Raw genomic sequence first — 19,108 nt, 5'->3', positions numbered from 1 at the left:
AGCGCCACAGACTGATAAGCTCTGCCCCCTTTACTCTTCATTTGTTTAAGATCTTTACACACACAAGTAACTCTGAGACAGCAGCTGCTATCAAAATGCTAAATATAGGTGGCGCTAATGTGCATTGGAGTGGTTGGCAAAAAAAAAAAAAAAGAACACGAAGAAGAAGACCAACGCAGCCACAACAACGACAGCTAACCTTGCTATCGGTTAGCTAGCTTAAGTTAGTATCACACAAAATATGTCACGCTCAGTGTGAACAAGGGAGGAAACAATAAAGCTGCAAACTCAGATAACGTGACGGACATAGGTACGTCCACGCGTTACATTCACTGCTTGTGAAAACATTTGAAAAACGGTATCCTGTTACAATGCCATGCCAGCTACAAATGGGAACGTTAGCGTGCTGCTAAGGCAGCTAACATAACCGGCTTTTCCCATACATTTGCTATTCGAAGCTAGCTAAACTAAAGCTGAGCCTAACAACACGAGTGGATATCGCTGGTTAAGTTAAACCAGTTATCAGAATAAATGCTAATAACTGAAAAACAGAGAAAATGTAGCGCTGTTTTCGGGTATGTCATCAGCTAGCTAGCATTTGATCATTATGAAGCCTATTTAAGCGTACACTGACGTAATCTATAAAACGGCGCTCGGACTGTCTGTGCAGTTTTTGTGGGTAATTTTGTTTAACGTAGATACACACATACCTGTGTACCGATCGTTTTAGTGGTGAAGTGATGTCAGAGGTCTTGACGTGAGTGTTTTCACCTGTTAGATGCTGAGGGCAGCCTGCCACCATGTATGCCGTGTACAGACAAGCCCACACACCGACCTCAGTGGAGTTTTCTGTCTACTGCAATTTTATATCCAGTAAGGAGAAGAACCTGGTCGTAGCTGGAACGTCTCAACTGTTTGTTTACAGGATCATTCATGATGTGGAGGTAACTTTAACTCTAAGATTCCCCTTTTTCTTTGTGCCTTTTTTTTTAACACAAGCATGAAAGGGCTTTTTGACGTATGCCACATTTGTGTTATTTCAGAGTACTTCAAAGGCTGACAAGTCATCTGGTATGTCAAAGAAAGCATCTCATTCAAATACAATTTTACTGTTGGTAAAAAAATGTTTGTTGTTTTGCTGAGTCTCAGCTTTTCTTGTGCAGATTCCAAATCTCGCAAAGAGAAGCTGGAGCAGGTGGCTTCCTTTTCTCTCTTTGGGAACATCATGTCTATGGCCAGTGTACAACTTGTTGGAGCCAGCAGAGATGCACTCCTTTTGAGTTTCAAAGATGCAAAGGTATTATAGAGCAAGCAGTGTGCTGCTTAAATAAACCATGCTGTTTACCCCTAGAATTGTTTCTCAGTGACCTTTGCCTGTGCTTTGTCTCTCACCAGCTGTCTGTGGTAGAGTATGATCCTGGGACACATGATCTTAAGACACTGTCTCTTCATTACTTTGAGGAGCCAGAGCTCAGAGTATGTAGCAACAAAAATAAACCTGAGTTTATGTTCATGTGTCAAAGTGACTCAACTGTGAATATAACTGTTCTTGTATTTTCAGGATGGCTTTGTACAGAATGTACATATTCCCATTGTCCGTGTAGATCCAGAGAATCGCTGTGCTGTAATGCTCGTTTATGGCACCAAACTCGTGGTGCTGCCATTCCGAAAGGACACGCTAACGGATGAACAAGAGAGTGGCGTTGGAGAAGGGTAAGCTATACATCCAATTATTAAAGTTGATTTGTTGCGCTCAGTTCCAGCTCAGTTGTTTTGATTTTTTTTTTACTCTACTAGAGTAGCTTTGCGTGATGCAGTTCATAGAAAAAAAGGGACACCAGTATCTGAAATCATTAGATTATTTGCTAGGATCAATCAAAAGACAGAAATGAAACTTCTGAGAACCATGTCCATTCATACACTCAGTGCATGGGCTTTATCACAAGTTACTGCATAAGTGGGGGGCAGATAGAGGTGATCAAAGCCCAGGCTGCTTTCATAGTGACCTTCAGCTTGCCTCCAATTTTAGTATTTCTCAACTGTCGCTTGATAAAATCCATAAATTCTCCATGAAATTCAGTTTGGCTGAGCTTGTCAATTAAGGGCAGTAACTTTGTCTGCAAACTACTCAGCCAAAGGTTTGGCACTGTGGGTGGGTCCTGCTGGAAAAGGATCAGCATTTCCATAAAGCTTGTCAGCAGGTCGAAAGTTGAAGTGCATTAAAATTTGCTGGTAGAAAGTTAGGTTGACATTGCACTTGATAAAACACAGCGGACCAACAGCCATGAACACTGTCAGGTCACATTGCACCCAAATTGTCACAGACTGTAGAAATGTCACACTGGGCTTGACACACCTTGGAGTCCATGCCTCTGCACTCTTCTTCATGACTCTATAAGTTTGATTTCCAAATGAAAGGGAAATTTTACTTTCACCTGAGAAGAGGACAGTTGGACCAATGAGCAACAGTGCAGTTACTTACAACGTAACATGACTACACATCAGGTGGACACAACCCACAGTTACTGTGATTAACTGTTCACAGCTGTCCATCCCTCCTTTGCATTTTAAGCTACTTTCTCGCAACTGTTAGCAAATATTGTATCAATAATCATAAATGAGTAAGATAAAAACTGTTAAAAATAACCATAAAAATCACAACATCAATATAAGGAGTCACAATCAGCAGATTCCTGGAGAGAAATTGTACAAAGAAGTGGAAAAACTTGAAGGACAAATATTTTTGCCTCTGGAAAAAAAACTAACCACCACAAATAGTGAAGACTTTGTATTTATTTCTATCGTGACGGGCACTGTATGTAAAACACCTGGACACGACCACATGATAATTAACAGTTAATGCACCAGCACGCAACCAGAAATAAGGGCGGAGACATCAGCCTCTTATGTTACATAGTAGGCTCTTCAAACAGTGCAGAACAGTGCTTTGATCCAGCACTCTGAGAACAGCCAGCCTTTTCAGCAATGACACTCCTTCTCTGGAGGGTTTGTGGTTTTGTGTGAACTAGTTTGGGATGCACTGTATTCATAGTATTTGAATTGTAATTTAAATGAAATGGTTTGAATAATTTGAGATGATGTATTTCAGATTTTTATGAGCTACAAGTCGTGTTCTTGAAACTTATAACAGAAACGCTTGACTTTACATGAGAACAGAATATATGAAACTTGTTTTTGAATTCAATTACAAAACAAAATGAACTTGTTTTACATCATGAATTTGATGAATGAGTATATAAAACAGAATAATAGAGAAAAGGATGTTAGATCCTCATAAACGTCTCTCTACTTGATGTTACCTAAACATGCTTTTTCTTTTAATGTTATTGCAGTTTTCAAACGAACGCTGTCTGTTTATCTCTTCTCCAGACCTAAATCCAGCTTCTTGCCCAGCTACATCATTGACGTCCGTGAACTAGATGAGAAGCTCCTCAACATCATTGACATGAAGTTCCTCCACGGCTACTACGAGCCCACGTTGCTCATTCTTTTTGAGCCCAACCAGACATGGCCTGGGTTAGTGCGAACAGATTCAGTTCTGTCAGGAGAAAGGAAAAAAAAATACGAAAATGAGTCGCCTAATATATGCTTGGTGTTCTGCCCAAGTCAAGTATGCATCTGAAAACACTGCATTGGCAACTTGGTATTAATTTGAGTTTCTAAGCAGCCACTTTTATCAGAATTGTCACTTCTCCTATATGCTTTTTTTCCCCAGGCGTGTGGCTGTCCGTCAGGACACTTGCAGCATTGTTGCAATCTCCCTCAACATCATGCAGAAGGTTCATCCTGTTATCTGGTCTCTCAGTAATCTGCCCTTTGATTGTACACAGGTCATGGCTGTCCCCAAACCCATCGGTGAGTTCTGAGGAAGCGTGTCAGTGCTCTGTTGGATATGAATTTGCATTAAGCGAGTGCTGATCACACTTGAAACGTTTGCAGGTGGTGTGGTGGTGTTTGCTGTGAATTCGCTGCTCTATCTGAACCAGAGCGTTCCTCCCTACGGAGTCTCGCTCAATTCTCAGACAAATGGGACCACAGCCTTTCCTCTGCGTAAGATTAATCATTTCAAACCCACGCCTGTACGTGTATCTCTGGGTATGCTGTGATGCTCACCACTCTATACCATGTCTCGGTTGTGCAGGTGTACAAGATGAAGTGAAGCTCACGCTGGACTGTTGTCAGTCTGACTTTATTGCTTACGACAAGATGGTGATCTCGCTGAAAGGAGGGGAGATGTGAGTTATTGTAACACTACCAGCAGCATGCATGCAAATGTTGATGACATTAAATTATTTCTTACTGGCTGCTGCTGTTTTGCAGTTACGTGTTGACACTGATAACTGACGGCATGAGGAGCGTGCGCGCTTTCCACTTTGACAAAGCTGCTGCCAGCGTCCTGACGACCTGCGTAAGTCCTGCCTCTGACTGTGAGCAGTGATGATCTGGTGATACAGGAGCTCTGTTTCTTAAACATACTCGTTCTGTCATGTTTCTGTGGACAGACACAGAGGACATGAGGGAGCAGGATTTGAGCAGGCAAACGTTGCTTTTTTTTTATCCCTCTGCTCTAATTCAGAGGGTTATACCAACAGGAGAGAATCAAACCACTGTTAACCTTTAAACATACATCAGTGAAAAAGGTTTAGGCTATCATAATTACTGAACTTGGGTCAATGGATACCAGATGAACACTGACGTTTGCTGTCGTCCTGTTTACATTCAATGCTTTCTTTTTCCACCGACTCTTTCAGGTTGTTAACATCTTTAAAAATACAAAATGCAGGTCTTGCAATAGGGTTGGGGTTCTCCCCGGGTACTCTGGCTTCCTCCCACAGTCCAAAGACATGCAGTTAATAGGGATAGGTTAATTGGAAACACTAAATTGCCCATAGGTGTGAATGCGGGAGTCAATGTGAGTGCGAATGGTTGTCTCCTGTCTATGTGTTAGCCCCACGACAGACTGGCGACCTGAAAAGCATAAGCTGAAGTGCATGGATGGATGTCTTGCAATACAACAGTGAAAACCCACAATAATAGTTAGAAATGGTTAGGTGTCATCCTGGCCATCCTACTTGTTAGCTTATGGAAATGGAAATATGATCATTTCTTGACCAAAGGCTTAGGAGTAATTACTTGTTTTTCCATCCATGTCAGCTCTTAAATTTGCTTTAATATGACACTTAAATTGATCTTAAAAGCTTCGCTTGTAACTGTGGACCCCCTGAATGATGCAGCCAGTTATACTGTCGCCTTACATTACTCTTCTTCCTTAGATGGTGACCATGGAGCCCGGATACCTTTTCCTGGGTTCCCGCCTCGGAAACTCGCTGCTCCTGAAGTACACAGAGAAACTGCAGGAGACGCCAGCGGAGGAAGGCAAAGAAAGGCAGGACAAAGAAAAAGACAAAGACAAACAAGTGAGCTGGTGCAAACTTAAATACAGCAATTCTTAGATTTGGTGCTAGTTTGAGCGTTGAATTTAGATATAGTATTTTCTAGTTTTTCTCACTGCGCTTGAAAGGTGATGTGTTTTATTTGACGTGTTGTCTCTTTTTTCTTTCTTTCTTTCTTTCTTTTAGGAGGAACCACCAAGCAAAAAGAAGCGAGTTGAATCCTCCACCAATTGGACCGGTACATTTCCTGTTTGACATGTGCACAATAGCAGCGTGTGTGAGAACTGCCAGTCTGTGTTATACTCGACTTCTTTGTTTTGTCAGATGAGGTGGATGAGATAGAAGTGTATGGAAGTGAGGCCCAGTCAGGCACTCAGCTGGCCACCTACTCCTTTGAGGTAAAAAGCTTAACTGCTAAGCTTAACTGTGGTGTAGATGTGCATAGAAGATGAGGAAGAGTCTTTTTCTGTCTTTCACAGGTGTGTGATAGCATACTGAACATTGGGCCTTGTGCAAATGCCTCCATGGGTGAACCTGCTTTCCTGTCCGAGGAGGTACAGACAGTTGAAACAGTCTTATATTAATGCTACAGTTAGCTGTTATGAATTGTCAGCTCAATTTTTTTTATTCCACTCACAGTTTCAGAGCAACCCTGAGCCTGACCTGGAAGTTGTAGTTTGCTCTGGCTTCGGCAAGAATGGTGCCCTGTCTGTGCTTCAGGTAAAACCTCCTTACTAGATCAGTCTCTCATTCATGATTTCTGGTACCGCACCGTCCTAAAACCTGTGGTCGCGAGGCCCGTCTGCCACAGGTCCAGTCACGGTGCTAAAGTCAAGTCTGGGTCTACCAGGGCTGCCTCAGAGATCGACGGAGTAGCCTGTAAACACCCCAGAAACAACAATCCTCAGCGCATAATTAAAACGCACACAGGGAAGCGTGTGTGAGTCACAACAGTAGAATCGTGTGTCTGTTTTTTCCCCCTTCTTTCATTTGTTAATTTGTTAAATTCTGTTCTCAGAGAAGCATCCGACCCCAAGTAGTCACTACGTTTGAGTTGCCAGGTTGTCACGACATGTGGACTGTGATCTCAAGTGACGTCAAAGAAGACAAAACAGTAAAGTGTTATTTTGTTATTTCTCTAATAAACATTGGAAATAAGTGCTGGCGACACCTTTTAAACTCACATGCTTGTTACACCTCTCACAGGCTGCAAAAAGCGACGAGTCAGAGGATGGGGCTGAGGCTGAGACGGGTGATGATGGTGAAGAGGGAGAAAAGGACAAAGAGGAGGTGGAAAAGGAGGAAGAGGAGAAGAAGACGGAACCTTCCATGGAGGATGATGCGAAGAAGCATGGCTTCCTCATTCTGAGCAGAGAAGATTCAACAATGGTAAAAACATGTTAATCGATTTTGTTGTGATTGAAGTCGTGGTAAAAGACTGTAACCGATACTCTGCTGCTTTTCTTTGACAAGAAAGATTATTTAAAACATGGAACACAGACTGTATATAAAAGGTGGAAGTAGCTACAGTGATGCCACTCGTTAGTTTTGAACTCCTTTTGAAGCCTCAATGTTAGCGTTAGAAGCGGAAATCAAGCGCTTCAAATGAAATGATCATTTAACTTGTATGGGTGAATCACACAGATACCTGGTAACTTTTTATTAGTAACAAACTAATAAAAAACGAGAGCTTCACTCACTAAAACTGGAGCACAAACTTATTGGACAGATCGTTCCGGACAACAAGGCAAATTACATGTTAGACGAATCTGTTCAAATGCTCCAGAAGGCACCACAAGTGGTAAATGGCCTGCATTTGTATGTCCCTAAGGACCCCAAAGCGCTTTACACTACATTCAGTCATTCACCCATTCACACACACATTCACACACACAAGCACACACATAGCGAAGGTCCAGTTCACTGACTCCAATGAAAGGATCTTAGCATTAAGTAGACATGTATATCTGTGTGTCATGCACAGTTCATGGATGCAGCTTGCTAACCAAGCTTGATAGTGTTAGTTGATAGCTTAGCACTTACCCCTCTAAGCCAAGTAAACTGGCTTTTGGCTTTAAAATAAGAACAGCAGTAAACCAGAGCTTTCCAAAATATGGAAATCAAAACCGACGTGTTTATCCTCATATACAGTCTGTGGTAGTGACTATTAGAGGGAATTCAAAGTTTGGCTTTATTTTTCAGCTCCTGAAGGTGCTGCTTGATCTTGTAGACTGTTTATTATTTCATCTCTGCTTTTGAAGTTGGATGTAAGCATCTTTGCGTTTTCCTGAAGATCCTTCAAACAGGTCAGGAGATCATGGAGCTGGATACCAGTGGTTTTGCGACTCAGGGACCCACTGTGTATGCTGGGAACATTGGGGACAACAAGTACATCATTCAGGTCTCTCCCATGGGCCTTCGTCTGCTGGAAGGAGGTACAATTAGTTGGTTTATTTATTTTGTAACTTTTGTCCTTAGCTTTGAATAATTGCAGCTGGAAGCTGTTAAACAAAAACCTCATTAAATAAAGTAAAACAAGTTGTTGTGTTTTAAAAGCGTTACTTTAGTGTGTGTGTGTTTGTTTTGGTTCATCATTTGAGTGATACCTTTAACAATTTTTTTTTTTCTTTTTCTGTCAGTGAGACAGCTCCACTTCATCCCCGTGGACCTGGGTTCTCCCATAGTGCATTGCTCTGTGGCTGACCCATATGTGGTTATCATGACTGCTGAGGGAGTGGTCACCATGTTTGTGCTGAAGTCTGACTCGTACATGGGGAAGATGCACCGACTGGCACTGCAGAAACCACAGATTCCCAGCGTGAGTGACCGGTGTTCACAAAAACAAACACCCCCCCTGCTGGCCACAGTGAGGCTCACCCAGCAGAGTTGGCCAACTCAGTTTCACTTCTTTAATATTGGCAGCGTTCATGACGGTCTTTCTCTTATGGAAACTGGATTTGCAAAACGCTCTTATGTGGTTCTCAGCAGTATTAACCTTGGTTAAACTGGTTTCTGATTTAACAGCAATCTCGTGTCATCACACTGTGCGCCTACCGAGACGTGAGCGGAATGTTTACAACAGAAAACAAAGTGAGCTGCTCCATCAAAGAGGACACCATCAGGAGTCAGTCTGAAGCAGAGACCATCATCCATGACATGAGGTAAGAGTTCAGTTCGCCTCCTCACTGACGCCTTCAGCCAGTCTTCACACTGCTGACTGTTATTAAATGCGTGTGCAGCAACACAGTGGATGACGAGGAGGAAATGCTGTACGGAGACTCGAATGCGAGTGCAACGCCTGCCAAGGAAGATATGAACCGCAGCTTTGTGGCACCGGCAACGTCTGGGAGCGAGGCGACCTCGAGCAAAGCAGAGCCAACCCATTGGTGCATGATCATCAGGGAGAATGGAGTGATGGAGGTATGGTGATAGTTGTTTACTGGAATCTACTGAATGCTGATTCACCATTTATTCTATTTACAATGGAAAACAAACACGTAAGATGCTTTTAGAACTTTCACAAGAGAGATGTAATTTAAAGTCACATTTAAAAGCGTGTATTTCTTTTTGATGTTTTTTTTTTTTTTTTAAGTAATGATCAATGCACTGGGTAAAACGTCTGCACTCAGCTGGGGAGGGTTCATTTTCTCTGAAGTGGGATTGTATCAGGTCCTTGTGGACAGTCCGTGCGTTCCCTACAGTACCGACCTGCACACAAACTAAAGCCATTTTCTGCTGTGGACACAATCAGCAGCACACTGATTGTAAACACCTAAAAGAATCAATAAGGTTTCAAGTGTTTGCTATCTTAGAACATTTTCACCACTTCTGCTGGCATCAGAAAGCTCCTTCAGACAATGAAGTGAAGCCGTCACACTCCACTAGAAACTTCATTTACTGCGCCCTCGGTCAGTTTGTGTTATTTTGTGACTGCAGTTGTTTAGTGTACATTCAAACTAATAAAACTGCACAGTCACACAGACTAGACTGAATATTTTTCACTTTTTTTTCCTCAAAGACGTCTGGATGCTTTGAAGAAGATAAGTTTTTATTTACAGTGTTTCCTCATGTTACAAACAGAGGGAGAGTGGGAGAGCTTCAAACACTGGCAAGACTTTTCTGAGGGAACTCTTAACAGTATGAACACTTTGGAAAAGGGTAGAAAACTCCATGTCACTAAGCCCTAATTGGCGCTAAAGGAGAATATCAAACCACCTCAGGTTTTAGCTATTTATTTTAGCTCATTAGTTTAACCACAATCTCATCACACTCTGTCACATGGATCAAGAAATGTTTGATTGAGAAATCTGAGTTCAGTCTTCATCTAAACCAGTGAATAATCAGCTTCGGGGCAGCCTTTTAAAGCCCCCCTCCACAGTTGGTTCTGATTGTTTACATAACTTGCTCTTTCTGTTGGTTTTCTTGAGGTGAGAGGTAATTGGACTAATGGCTGCATCTTCCTTTGTCAGTGATTTTTATGCAGTTAAAAGACTCTTGGCCTCAGCTAAGCTGTTATTGGTAATATGAGTGTTTGATCTTTCAGTATGTTGAAACTGTGTACTGCACACTGTTAAATCAGACATAATTAGCAATTTCCAAATTAGTTTGGTTAAAGTGATCTGTGTTATTCTACTCCCAAGCAAACATTGTTTTCCTGGGAAAAAGGATTTATCAGGTGCTGTTGGAGGGGAAGAAATAAGCTAGCAAGCTGCTTAAAAAATCAAAAGCTAAAAAGCAGGGAGGTTTTAGAGGGTTTGAAGTTGACATGATGCTCTGCAGCTTCTAGGTATTGCTGGCTACTTTAGAAACTAGAGGAACAGTAATGTATTTCATACGTTTTATGCAGCGAAGCACGAAGGTATATTGTTTTCAGTGAAAGTACATTTCACTTTAGTTTAGTAGTTGTGACACTTGATGGACAAAAAGCAGCCAGCACTGTGTCTGAGATGCTACTTTCACAACAAAGTAAACAATGTTTTTGGAAAGTTTCAGTTGTTTCCAAAGAGCTGTGACTCTGAGCTGATGGAGACTCATTTCCGATGCATGATATAATTCTGAGGTGTTGTAGTGCACAGCTTGATTTTATTTTAAATTAGCTTAAAGGTGTGCTACACTTTGTAATCTTAACACAGTTGTACAACTCTAGCATGACTTTGAAGAAACACACAAGAGACTTATTATTTAATCACTTAACACAGCGGTCCCCGACCTTTTTGCGCCACGGACCGGTTTATGCCCGACAATATTTTCACGGACCGGCCTTTAAGGTGTCGCGAATAAATACAACAAAATAAAACTAGTACCGGCACAGAAAAAAAGAAGATTTATTCATAACACACGTGAAAAGACCCAGGAAAACCGAGTTAACGATAAAAACAATAACAAAATAACGCTGAAAACCGATAAAAACCCTGAAAACCATACATTTCAGACCTGAGCCTCAACTCTTGTGGCCTGGTACCAAACGACTCATGGACCGGTACCGGTCCGAGGCCCGGGGCTTGGGGACCGCTGACTTAACAGATTGATCTGTGGTTCACAGCCAGTTTTTTCCTGGATGTTGACTTGCAGTTTGTTACAGTTTGTGTGAACATACAATAAAACTGAACTTGAAAATAACACATGATCAGTATGTACAGTAAAGAATCAGAAGAACATTAGGGCTTATTTCTGCATTCACTCATTTTGACTGCTGGTTATTTGAACAGATTTATCAGCTGCCAGACTGGCGCTTGGTGTTCCTGGTGAAGAACTTCCCAGTGGGCCAAAGGGTGCTGGTGGACAGTTCCTCTGGCCAATCGGCAACACAGGGGGAGGGTAAAAAAGAAGAAGTCACCCGTCAAGGAGAGATTCCATTAGTCAAAGAAGTGGCTTTGGTTTCACTTGGCAACAATCACAGTAAACCATATTTGCTGGTGAGTTTTTACAGTTTTCAGTGCTAAGGTCAGATGTTGTGTTGGAAAACTCTTCTCCACCTCCCAACACTCTACAGTCACTTCTGCTGTGTCATATTAATCATTCACCAGATGTAACAAACCATAGTAAAAAACAACAACTACATTTTCATTGTTTTCTAGGTCCACGTTGAACAAGAGCTTCTGATCTATGAAGCGTTCCAGTATGATCAACAACAGCCACAAAACAACCTGAAAGTCCGCTTCAAAAAAGTGTGTGCACTGATAAAATTAAATCAAGTCAGCTTAGGTGACGCCTCATTAACCGTGTCACCGGACTCTCCACAGGTACCCCACAACATTAACTTCAGGGAAAAGAAATCCAAGCTCAAGAAAGATAAGAAAGCAGAGAGCAGTGCCACCGAGGAAAATTCTGGCGTGAAAGGTCGGATTGCCAGGTTCAGATACTTTGAGGACATCTCTGGATACTCAGGAGTAAGAATGCCTTTGTTAAGAACTAATTATAGACCTTTGTTATTCAAGAAACAGCCCTGCAACCAGGAGTCTTTTTGTGTCTTTGCTATCCCAGGTATTTATCTGCGGCCCGTCTCCTCACTGGATGTTGGTCACGTCTCGTGGAGCGTTGAGGCTTCACCCAATGACCATTGATGGCTCCATTGAGTCTTTCTCCCCCTTCCATAATATCAACTGCCCCAAAGGTTTTCTGTACTTTAACAAACAGGTACAAGAACTGTTTGTTTTATTTTATTGTTATACTTTACTAGACTGCACTGAGCTGGTTTTTATTATGAAATCGGTAGACAAATTACGACGTGCAGACATTTTTGTCCTCAGAGCTTTATGAATATAAACGTGGAGGTCCTGAAGAGTTTAGAAATTCAGTGTTTTTTTGCACACGTTAAGAAAAGAGACCACAGAGGAAGGAGCGTAATTATTCTGGAACAGCACCAGGTTTAATTGTCTCAGCTGAGAAAGTGTTTGAAGATCACTAAAGCAAGCCAGAAGTGACATTACAGGAAGTAAACAAACCAAATCAGATCCTTGAGGCTTTTCTGTGTGTGTGCTCTCTCACAGGGCGAGCTAAGGATCAGCGTTTTGCCCACGTATCTGTCCTACGACGCCCCGTGGCCAGTCAGAAAAATCCCTCTGAGGTGCACCGTCCACTATGTCTCCTACCACGTGGAATCCAAGGCAAGGCTCTTCTCACTAAGCCCTCACAGCACCAAAGGCGCTGAAGCCTCGACACACATTTGAGGCGAAACACATTCCCCGGACTCAAACACATCCACTCGGATAACACGATGCAAAATAAAAGCATATTGATCGAGGAGATGAAAGGCTTCTGGCCTTGAAGTTTTTCTTACTGGAAAAGAAAAAAAATCAATGCAGGGTGACTTTGAAGGGATTAAGTCTTTGATGTGAACCTTTTTTTTAGTGGGATTTTGTATTTTTTCCTTTCAGGTGTATGCTGTGTGCACCAGTGTGAAAGAACCATGCACACGCATTCCGAGGATGACAGGAGAGGAGAAGGAATACGAAGTCATAGAACGAGGTCAGTGTTTCGGAGACCGTCTCTAAAGCACCTTCTGTTGTTTAAATGTGCTGTAGAAATAAAACAGACTTGACAGTCAACACAAAAAGATTATTATATAGAGATTTAATAAATAATATTAATAATTGTTTATTTAGCACAGTTCAACTCAGAGGATAGAAACAAAGTATCGATGCTATTGGACTGGTAGCTATCCAGTCCCAGCACCTGCGTTGGTATTGATATTATCAATGTATGAAAGTAGTGATCAGCCTTTCCAGCAAAAATGTTATTCACTGATCACTTGACAGCCTTTATTCAAAGAATATAGATTCAGTACATACAGAATATTTGACCTTAGATTAGATTAATTGCTGTTTAAATACAGGGAGGTTCTATTTATCGGTTACTTCAGGGGATCATTTAGAAGTATTTGACAAACTACTTTTAGTTGGCTATTTGAGCTTTTTAAATCTGATCTGTCTTTGGCTGATTTGTTTCCATGTGAATAGAGAGCATTGATGTTTCTCCTCTTGCCCCCTGCAGATGAACGCTACATTCATCCGCAGCAGGAGAAGTTCTCAATCCAGCTCATCTCTCCAGTGAGCTGGGAGGCCATTCCCAACACACGGTAAAAGCTTTTTATTGCACTGCTTTAAAGAGCCATAGTGCAGTTTGTGAAATCAATAGAAATGCTTCATTTTAATAGATACTGGGCAGCCATGGAGAAAGTGGTCCAGCCCAGATTGTGCCAGTTTTATTTTCTCATTTTCCCTGCCCTGAGCTGTTCCACTGGAGACTGTGGGAGAAGTGTGGGCTTTAATTGAAAGTCTTGGGCCATTTATCCAAGTTGTTGTAGACTATAAATTTAGTCTCACGTGGCTGCTTACCTTCATCAGTTGAAAATATTGAGTGGTTTATCCAAGTCCCTGTTCATTAACTACTCTGCATTATTATTAGCGCTCCTCTGAGTGCTTCTCTGTCAGCAGCTGAACGATGCATTATGTAAGCCGGGCCCAGTCTTCTTAAGCAGCATATTTTGGGGCACTGAGCTTTTGTATTCCTGTGTTTGATGTTGAAGTGCATTTCCATTCAGGATCATTTGATCTGTTATTGTGAAGCAGGGACAGCTGAGGCTTTCTGCCAGTTTAAAGTCTTCAGATTAGGAAACATTTTTAGTTGAACGAACTGTTTTAGATGCACTCAGAAAGTATCTTCAAATGCTGTGTCTAAAGAGCAGCTGCTTTACTGCAAGTTACTGTAATGTAACTTTTTTGAGCGCTTTGATCACACTTCACTTGCATAAGAGCGTGACCTCTTCAAAGGACGATGGAGAACTTAGTTACAGGCAGATAACTCAGACTAGTGAGCTAGTGTTTCCCTGGTTTAAGCCCGGGAGAACAGTTTTAGTATTTTAGTTTCATGCTGCTGCTTTAGGTCTGCTTTCTTTCGCTTTGCTCAAATCGCCCACTTTAAAAAGTTCACCTTCCTTTTCCCCAAGTCATTATCAAAAAAAAAGTTCAGGTTTGACTTTTAGTGAACTAAAGGTCTGCTTGATGGTGCAATATAGTATGTTTATTTTCTCTTCAGAATTTATATTGATTCAACTTTCCGCTCATGCTTTTCCCCTGGGCCTCCATGCCCCACCAATGTGACCCACCTCACAGTTTGAGATCCCCTGTTCTTTGTATCCCTCTCTGTATATGATTTATACAATAAAAATCAATCACCCGTAGTGCACACTTGGGTGTTTTTCCCCACTCAAAGCCCCTCCAGCGTTGCTTCGATCGTCACAAAATCACCCAGAGAAAAAAATCGTCTCACACTGGCTGCTCGACCATATGTACCTGATTGATGATTTCCTGCTGAGCTGGCAGTCTTTCTAGCACCTTCTCCATATTGACATATAATCTATACAGCCATATAAATCCCAATAATCTATGACCGGACGATGCTGTATCATAGATAGATGGTTGCTAACAGGAGTGAATGATTGTGATGTCTGTCTCCATAAAGGATTGACCTGGAGGAGTGGGAACACGTCACGTGCATGAAGACGGTGGCACTGAGGAGTCAGGAGACTGTGTCTGGACTGAAGGGTTACATCGCAGCAGGAACGTGTCTGATGCAGGGGGAGGAGGTCACCTGCAGGGGCCGGGTGAGCTGGAAATGAAACATTATTTAGTCTCTTCCTCCCACATGTCACCTCGTAACAAAACTGCTTTGTTAACTTCCATTAAATTCGTTTTTTGTTTTTCAATTTTGTCTCACCTTCAGATTCTGATCCTGGATGTGATTGAAGTGGTGCCGGAGCCCGGCCAGCCCCTCACCAAGAACAAGTTTAAAGTGCTCTATGAGAAGGAGCAGAAGGGACCGGTGACTGCTCTGTGTCACTGTAACGGATACCTGGTGTCAGCCATCGGCCAGAAGGTCTGAAAAACACTCATGACATGGCTGCATATAGTGACACCAGTGCTCCGTCACACTGGGTCTGGTTATTGAACAGTACTCAAACATTTACCTGGTCAGAGGAGTCCTAGCCTGCTTTCTAATCCAGCCTCTACACACCATCCCACTCAGTGAAAAGGGTCACACTGTAGGGTCTTTAATGGATCAGTTGTCCACCATTAAAATTTAGTACTTTTAAAAGTTTGTTATTGCTGTATATTAGGGATGCACCGATACCACTTTTTTGGAAACGAGTACGAGTACTTGCATTTCAGTACTCGCCAATACCGATACCGAGTACTTAATAAAAACATGATTTAAATTTACAGGTAACAGCTTTAGTCCTATAATTTAACAAAAAAAAAACAAGGGACTGGTTTGGAATTAAGAACATTTATTTAAAATGAAAAGCATGTTGCATGCAACATATTACAGAATAAATAATTATGAAAAATAAATTTAAACAGTGACAGTGCAACTCAAGTATTTTTTTCAGTTTGTTGTAAACTCTGCCGCTTTGGACAACACAAGGGGCATTAATAAACATCTTTGCTATTTAGTGCACAATATTTGAATAAACTAACAACATCCACCAAAATAGAACTGTGGCAGTCAGTGCAACTGAGGTAGGTATTAACATCAAGTCTAAGATGACTCACTTAAAGGAGAGAAAAAGTGAGTGGCAGGGTTTTTGTTTTTTTTAAGAAAAGTAGCTTTTCTGCATTATCAGCAGTCAGACTGTTTCTGTTTTCATCTATAATGTGTGACACTGAGCTAAAAAGCCTTTCACTTTCCACACTGCTACATGGGGCTGAGAGGTATTTACTCGTCTGTTTCTCTGTTTAGAAGTCTCACAAGCACAGTCACAGCTGGGATGACATCAGAGGCTAGTGCGTCGTAGCTGCTCACTTTTTTAGTTAGTTCCTCAAAGGGGGCGAGGATGGCAACAGTCGTCTCCATAAGAGCCCATTGGTGAGCGGTGAGATAGTCAGGGAGTTCATGCTCGGACACCCCCAGCACTCGCTTTTGCTCAATGAGGGACTGGAGCATGTAATACGTGCTGTTTCTTTTCGCGTCTTCGTTCACTTTGAAATAGTTCCACATGGCTGACTTGTCTCGCCTGCCCTTCTCTCAGCTCTGAGCTGCAGCCGGGGCCTGGGGGCGGGCACTCGGGGCCTGGGGGCGGGCACTCGGCGCCTGTGATTAACCCCTTACCTGCCGCTCAAACATAGACAAGTCTCAGACCGTGGTATCGGTCCCCGGTATCGGGGGACTTTTAACGAGTACGAGTACTTTAGAAAATGTGGTATCGAGGCCGATACCCGATACCGGTATCGGTGCATCCCTACTGTATATTTTAGAAAATGTTGCACAATCAGTCAGATAGTGAAATCTGACTGATTGTGCCCGGTTGCCTCTCATCTGAACTCACTTATTATTAAGCCACTGAATTTTTTGTCAGGATGCTCGCTGGAGTTTAAATGACCTTTAATGTTTCATTTTTGAAATTCTGCGATAATCACCCGAAGAGGTGAGTCGCCCGCAAAAACAAATGGTATAACTTCCTCTTTCAGATCTTCCTGTGGGTCCTGAAGGACAATGATCTGACGGGTATGGCCTTCATCGACACGCAGCTCTACATCCACCAGATGTTCAGCATCAAGAATTTCATCCTGGCTGCTGACTTGATGAAGAGCATCTCGTTACTGCGCTACCAGGAGGAGAGCAAGACGCTGTCTCTTGTCAGCAGGGTGAGGAGGAAACGCCACGACACGACTCAATGGGTGGAGCCTGTCCCAGACTCAAACATCTGTCATTTCAAGTATTCCCAAATGAAGTCAGGGTCGTAAACAGTCAGGAAAGATGTGCTGTATGAGAGTGTAAATCAGGATTAAGTAACCGTGGCTACAGCACACAGTGGAGGGTGTACTGATGAAGATCTGTGAGTGATTACTGATGTCTTTCAGCCAGGTTCATCTTGACGAGAGCAGCTCTGGCAGCAGGGGATGATTCAGGGCCCTGTAGCCTTCTCTGTTGGGTTTTAACTCTTTTCTTATTGTTTTGGCAACAGGATGCAAAGCCTTTAGAAGTCTACAGCATCGAATTCATGGTGGATAACAACCAGCTTGGATTCTTGGGTAACGTCTGGAATAATCTTTATTTTACAAAAACAATCAACAACAACAAAGAAACTTTAATGATCAAATCGTTTTCTCACAAAGCTTTTCTGTTCTCTTGCTTCCAGTGTCGGATCGAGACAAGAACCTCTATGTTTACATGTATTTGCCTGAAGGTACGTGCTGTAGATGTTTTGTAACTTAATTTAAAATTACACAGTCCTTGTTAAGTGCTCCGTGTGTGTGTGTTGCAGCTAAAGAGAGCTTTGGAGGAATGCGCCTGCTGAGGCGAGCGGACTTCAACGCCGGAGCTAACATCAACACTTTTTGGCGGATGCCGTGCAGAGGGGCACTGGACGCTAGCAGCAAAAAGGCTCTAACCTGGGACAACAAGCACATCACGTGGTTCGGTGGGTAGCACAAGGCTTTACCGGGAGAATCAAAACTCATACCAACAAATATTCCTTTTACTAACTGAACTAAGCTGATGTTACCGAATCACATTCAGTCACAACATTGCAAATGTGCTGTGAGCCAAAGATATTCAATTTAATTCATATCAGTTTTATTTATGTAGCGCCAAATCACAACAACAGTCGCCTCAAGGCGCTTTACATTGTACAGTAGATCGTACAATAATAGATAGAGGAAAACCCAACATTCATATGACCCCCTATGAGCAAGCACTTTGGCAACACTGGGAAGGAAAAACTCCCCTCCAGCAGAACCAAGCTCAGGGAGGGGCGGGGCCATCTGCTACGACCGGTTGGGGTGAGAGGATATGAAAGTAAATTAAAACACGAAATTTGATGTAACTGAAAATAAACTGTAAACGATGTGTTTTAAAACTAAACTAAAAGTTCTTGTTAAAAATGAGTTTTTCCCTCCCACTGTCACCAAAGCACTTGCTCAGAGTCTTTACGTTACAATATAAAGTGAGGCGATTGTCGTTACTGATTTATGCTGATTTTATTTTGTGAACTTATCACAATCGCCAAATCACAACCAGTATGAATCACATGGTAATGAGAAGCTTCAGTTCCCTATATGAACTAATCATGTTCCCACAGCAACCCTGGATGGAGGCATCGGCCTGCTCCTCCCCATGCAGGAGAAGACTTACCGCCGTCTGCTGATGTTGCAAAATGCGCTCACCACCATGCTGCCTCATCACGCGGGTCTGAACCCAAAAGCCTTCAGGTTAGCAGCACTGCAGCTTTCTGACATGAATTATGAAACGTTACAGTTCAGGATGCTGATGTGAGTGACGTGTTTGTCTATGGTATCCAGAATGCTGCACAGCGACAGGCGGAGCCTTCAGAATCCTGTGAAGAACATCCTGGATGGAGAGCTCCTCAACAAGTACCTGTACCTCAGCACGATGGAGCGCAGCGAGCTGGCCAAGAAGATCGGGACGACTCAGGACATCGTGAGTGCACAGAACAGCAGACCGGAGCTTCCCGTTAGCTCAGCTCTTCGCTCATTTAATTTCCTTCTCCCTGCAGATCCTGGATGACCTTCTGGAGATCGACAGAGTAACGGCTCATTTCTGAACGCCACATTCCTGCTTCTTCTTCACTGAGTTGTTTTATAGTGAACAGAAGACTTTTTGTTATGGAAACTTTGATTTGTTTTCTTAGAATATTTTGTATAAAAGAGGGAAAAAAACAAACCAAGACTGGT

General features: G+C 42.4%; 1 protein-coding gene across 1 annotated transcript; it reads left to right on the top strand.

Annotated features, from left to right (window-relative positions):
- The first annotated feature begins 151 nt into the window (after positions 1–151).
- On the top strand, positions 152–19,101 carry cpsf1 (cleavage and polyadenylation specific factor 1). Its single transcript, XM_080862593.1, has 38 exons — positions 152–310; positions 779–944; positions 1,044–1,071; positions 1,164–1,297; positions 1,396–1,476; positions 1,562–1,713; positions 3,391–3,537; positions 3,737–3,876; positions 3,961–4,071; positions 4,163–4,256; positions 4,342–4,429; positions 5,295–5,438; positions 5,601–5,652; positions 5,739–5,812; positions 5,894–5,968; positions 6,054–6,134; positions 6,433–6,528; positions 6,621–6,803; positions 7,708–7,849; positions 8,054–8,232; positions 8,439–8,575; positions 8,654–8,834; positions 11,123–11,329; positions 11,492–11,581; positions 11,657–11,803; positions 11,898–12,050; positions 12,404–12,520; positions 12,791–12,881; positions 13,407–13,491; positions 14,877–15,018; positions 15,138–15,290; positions 16,883–17,059; positions 17,380–17,446; positions 17,554–17,601; positions 17,680–17,835; positions 18,496–18,625; positions 18,716–18,854; positions 18,931–19,101. The coding sequence occupies exons 2-38, from the start codon at positions 801–803 to the stop codon at positions 18,976–18,978; spliced, it is 4,413 nt and encodes a 1,470-aa protein (XP_080718719.1). The 5' UTR covers positions 152–310; positions 779–800; the 3' UTR covers positions 18,979–19,101.
- Positions 19,102–19,108: the final 7 nt, after the last annotated feature.

This window comes from Rhamphochromis sp. 'chilingali' (genome assembly GCF_963969265.1).
Source record: "Rhamphochromis sp. 'chilingali' genome assembly, chromosome: 17".
NCBI classification, from domain to species: Eukaryota; Metazoa; Chordata; class Actinopteri; order Cichliformes; family Cichlidae; genus Rhamphochromis; species Rhamphochromis sp. 'chilingali'.
Note: the sequence above shows the minus strand (reverse complement) of the source record. Positions and strands in the feature narration are given on the sequence as shown.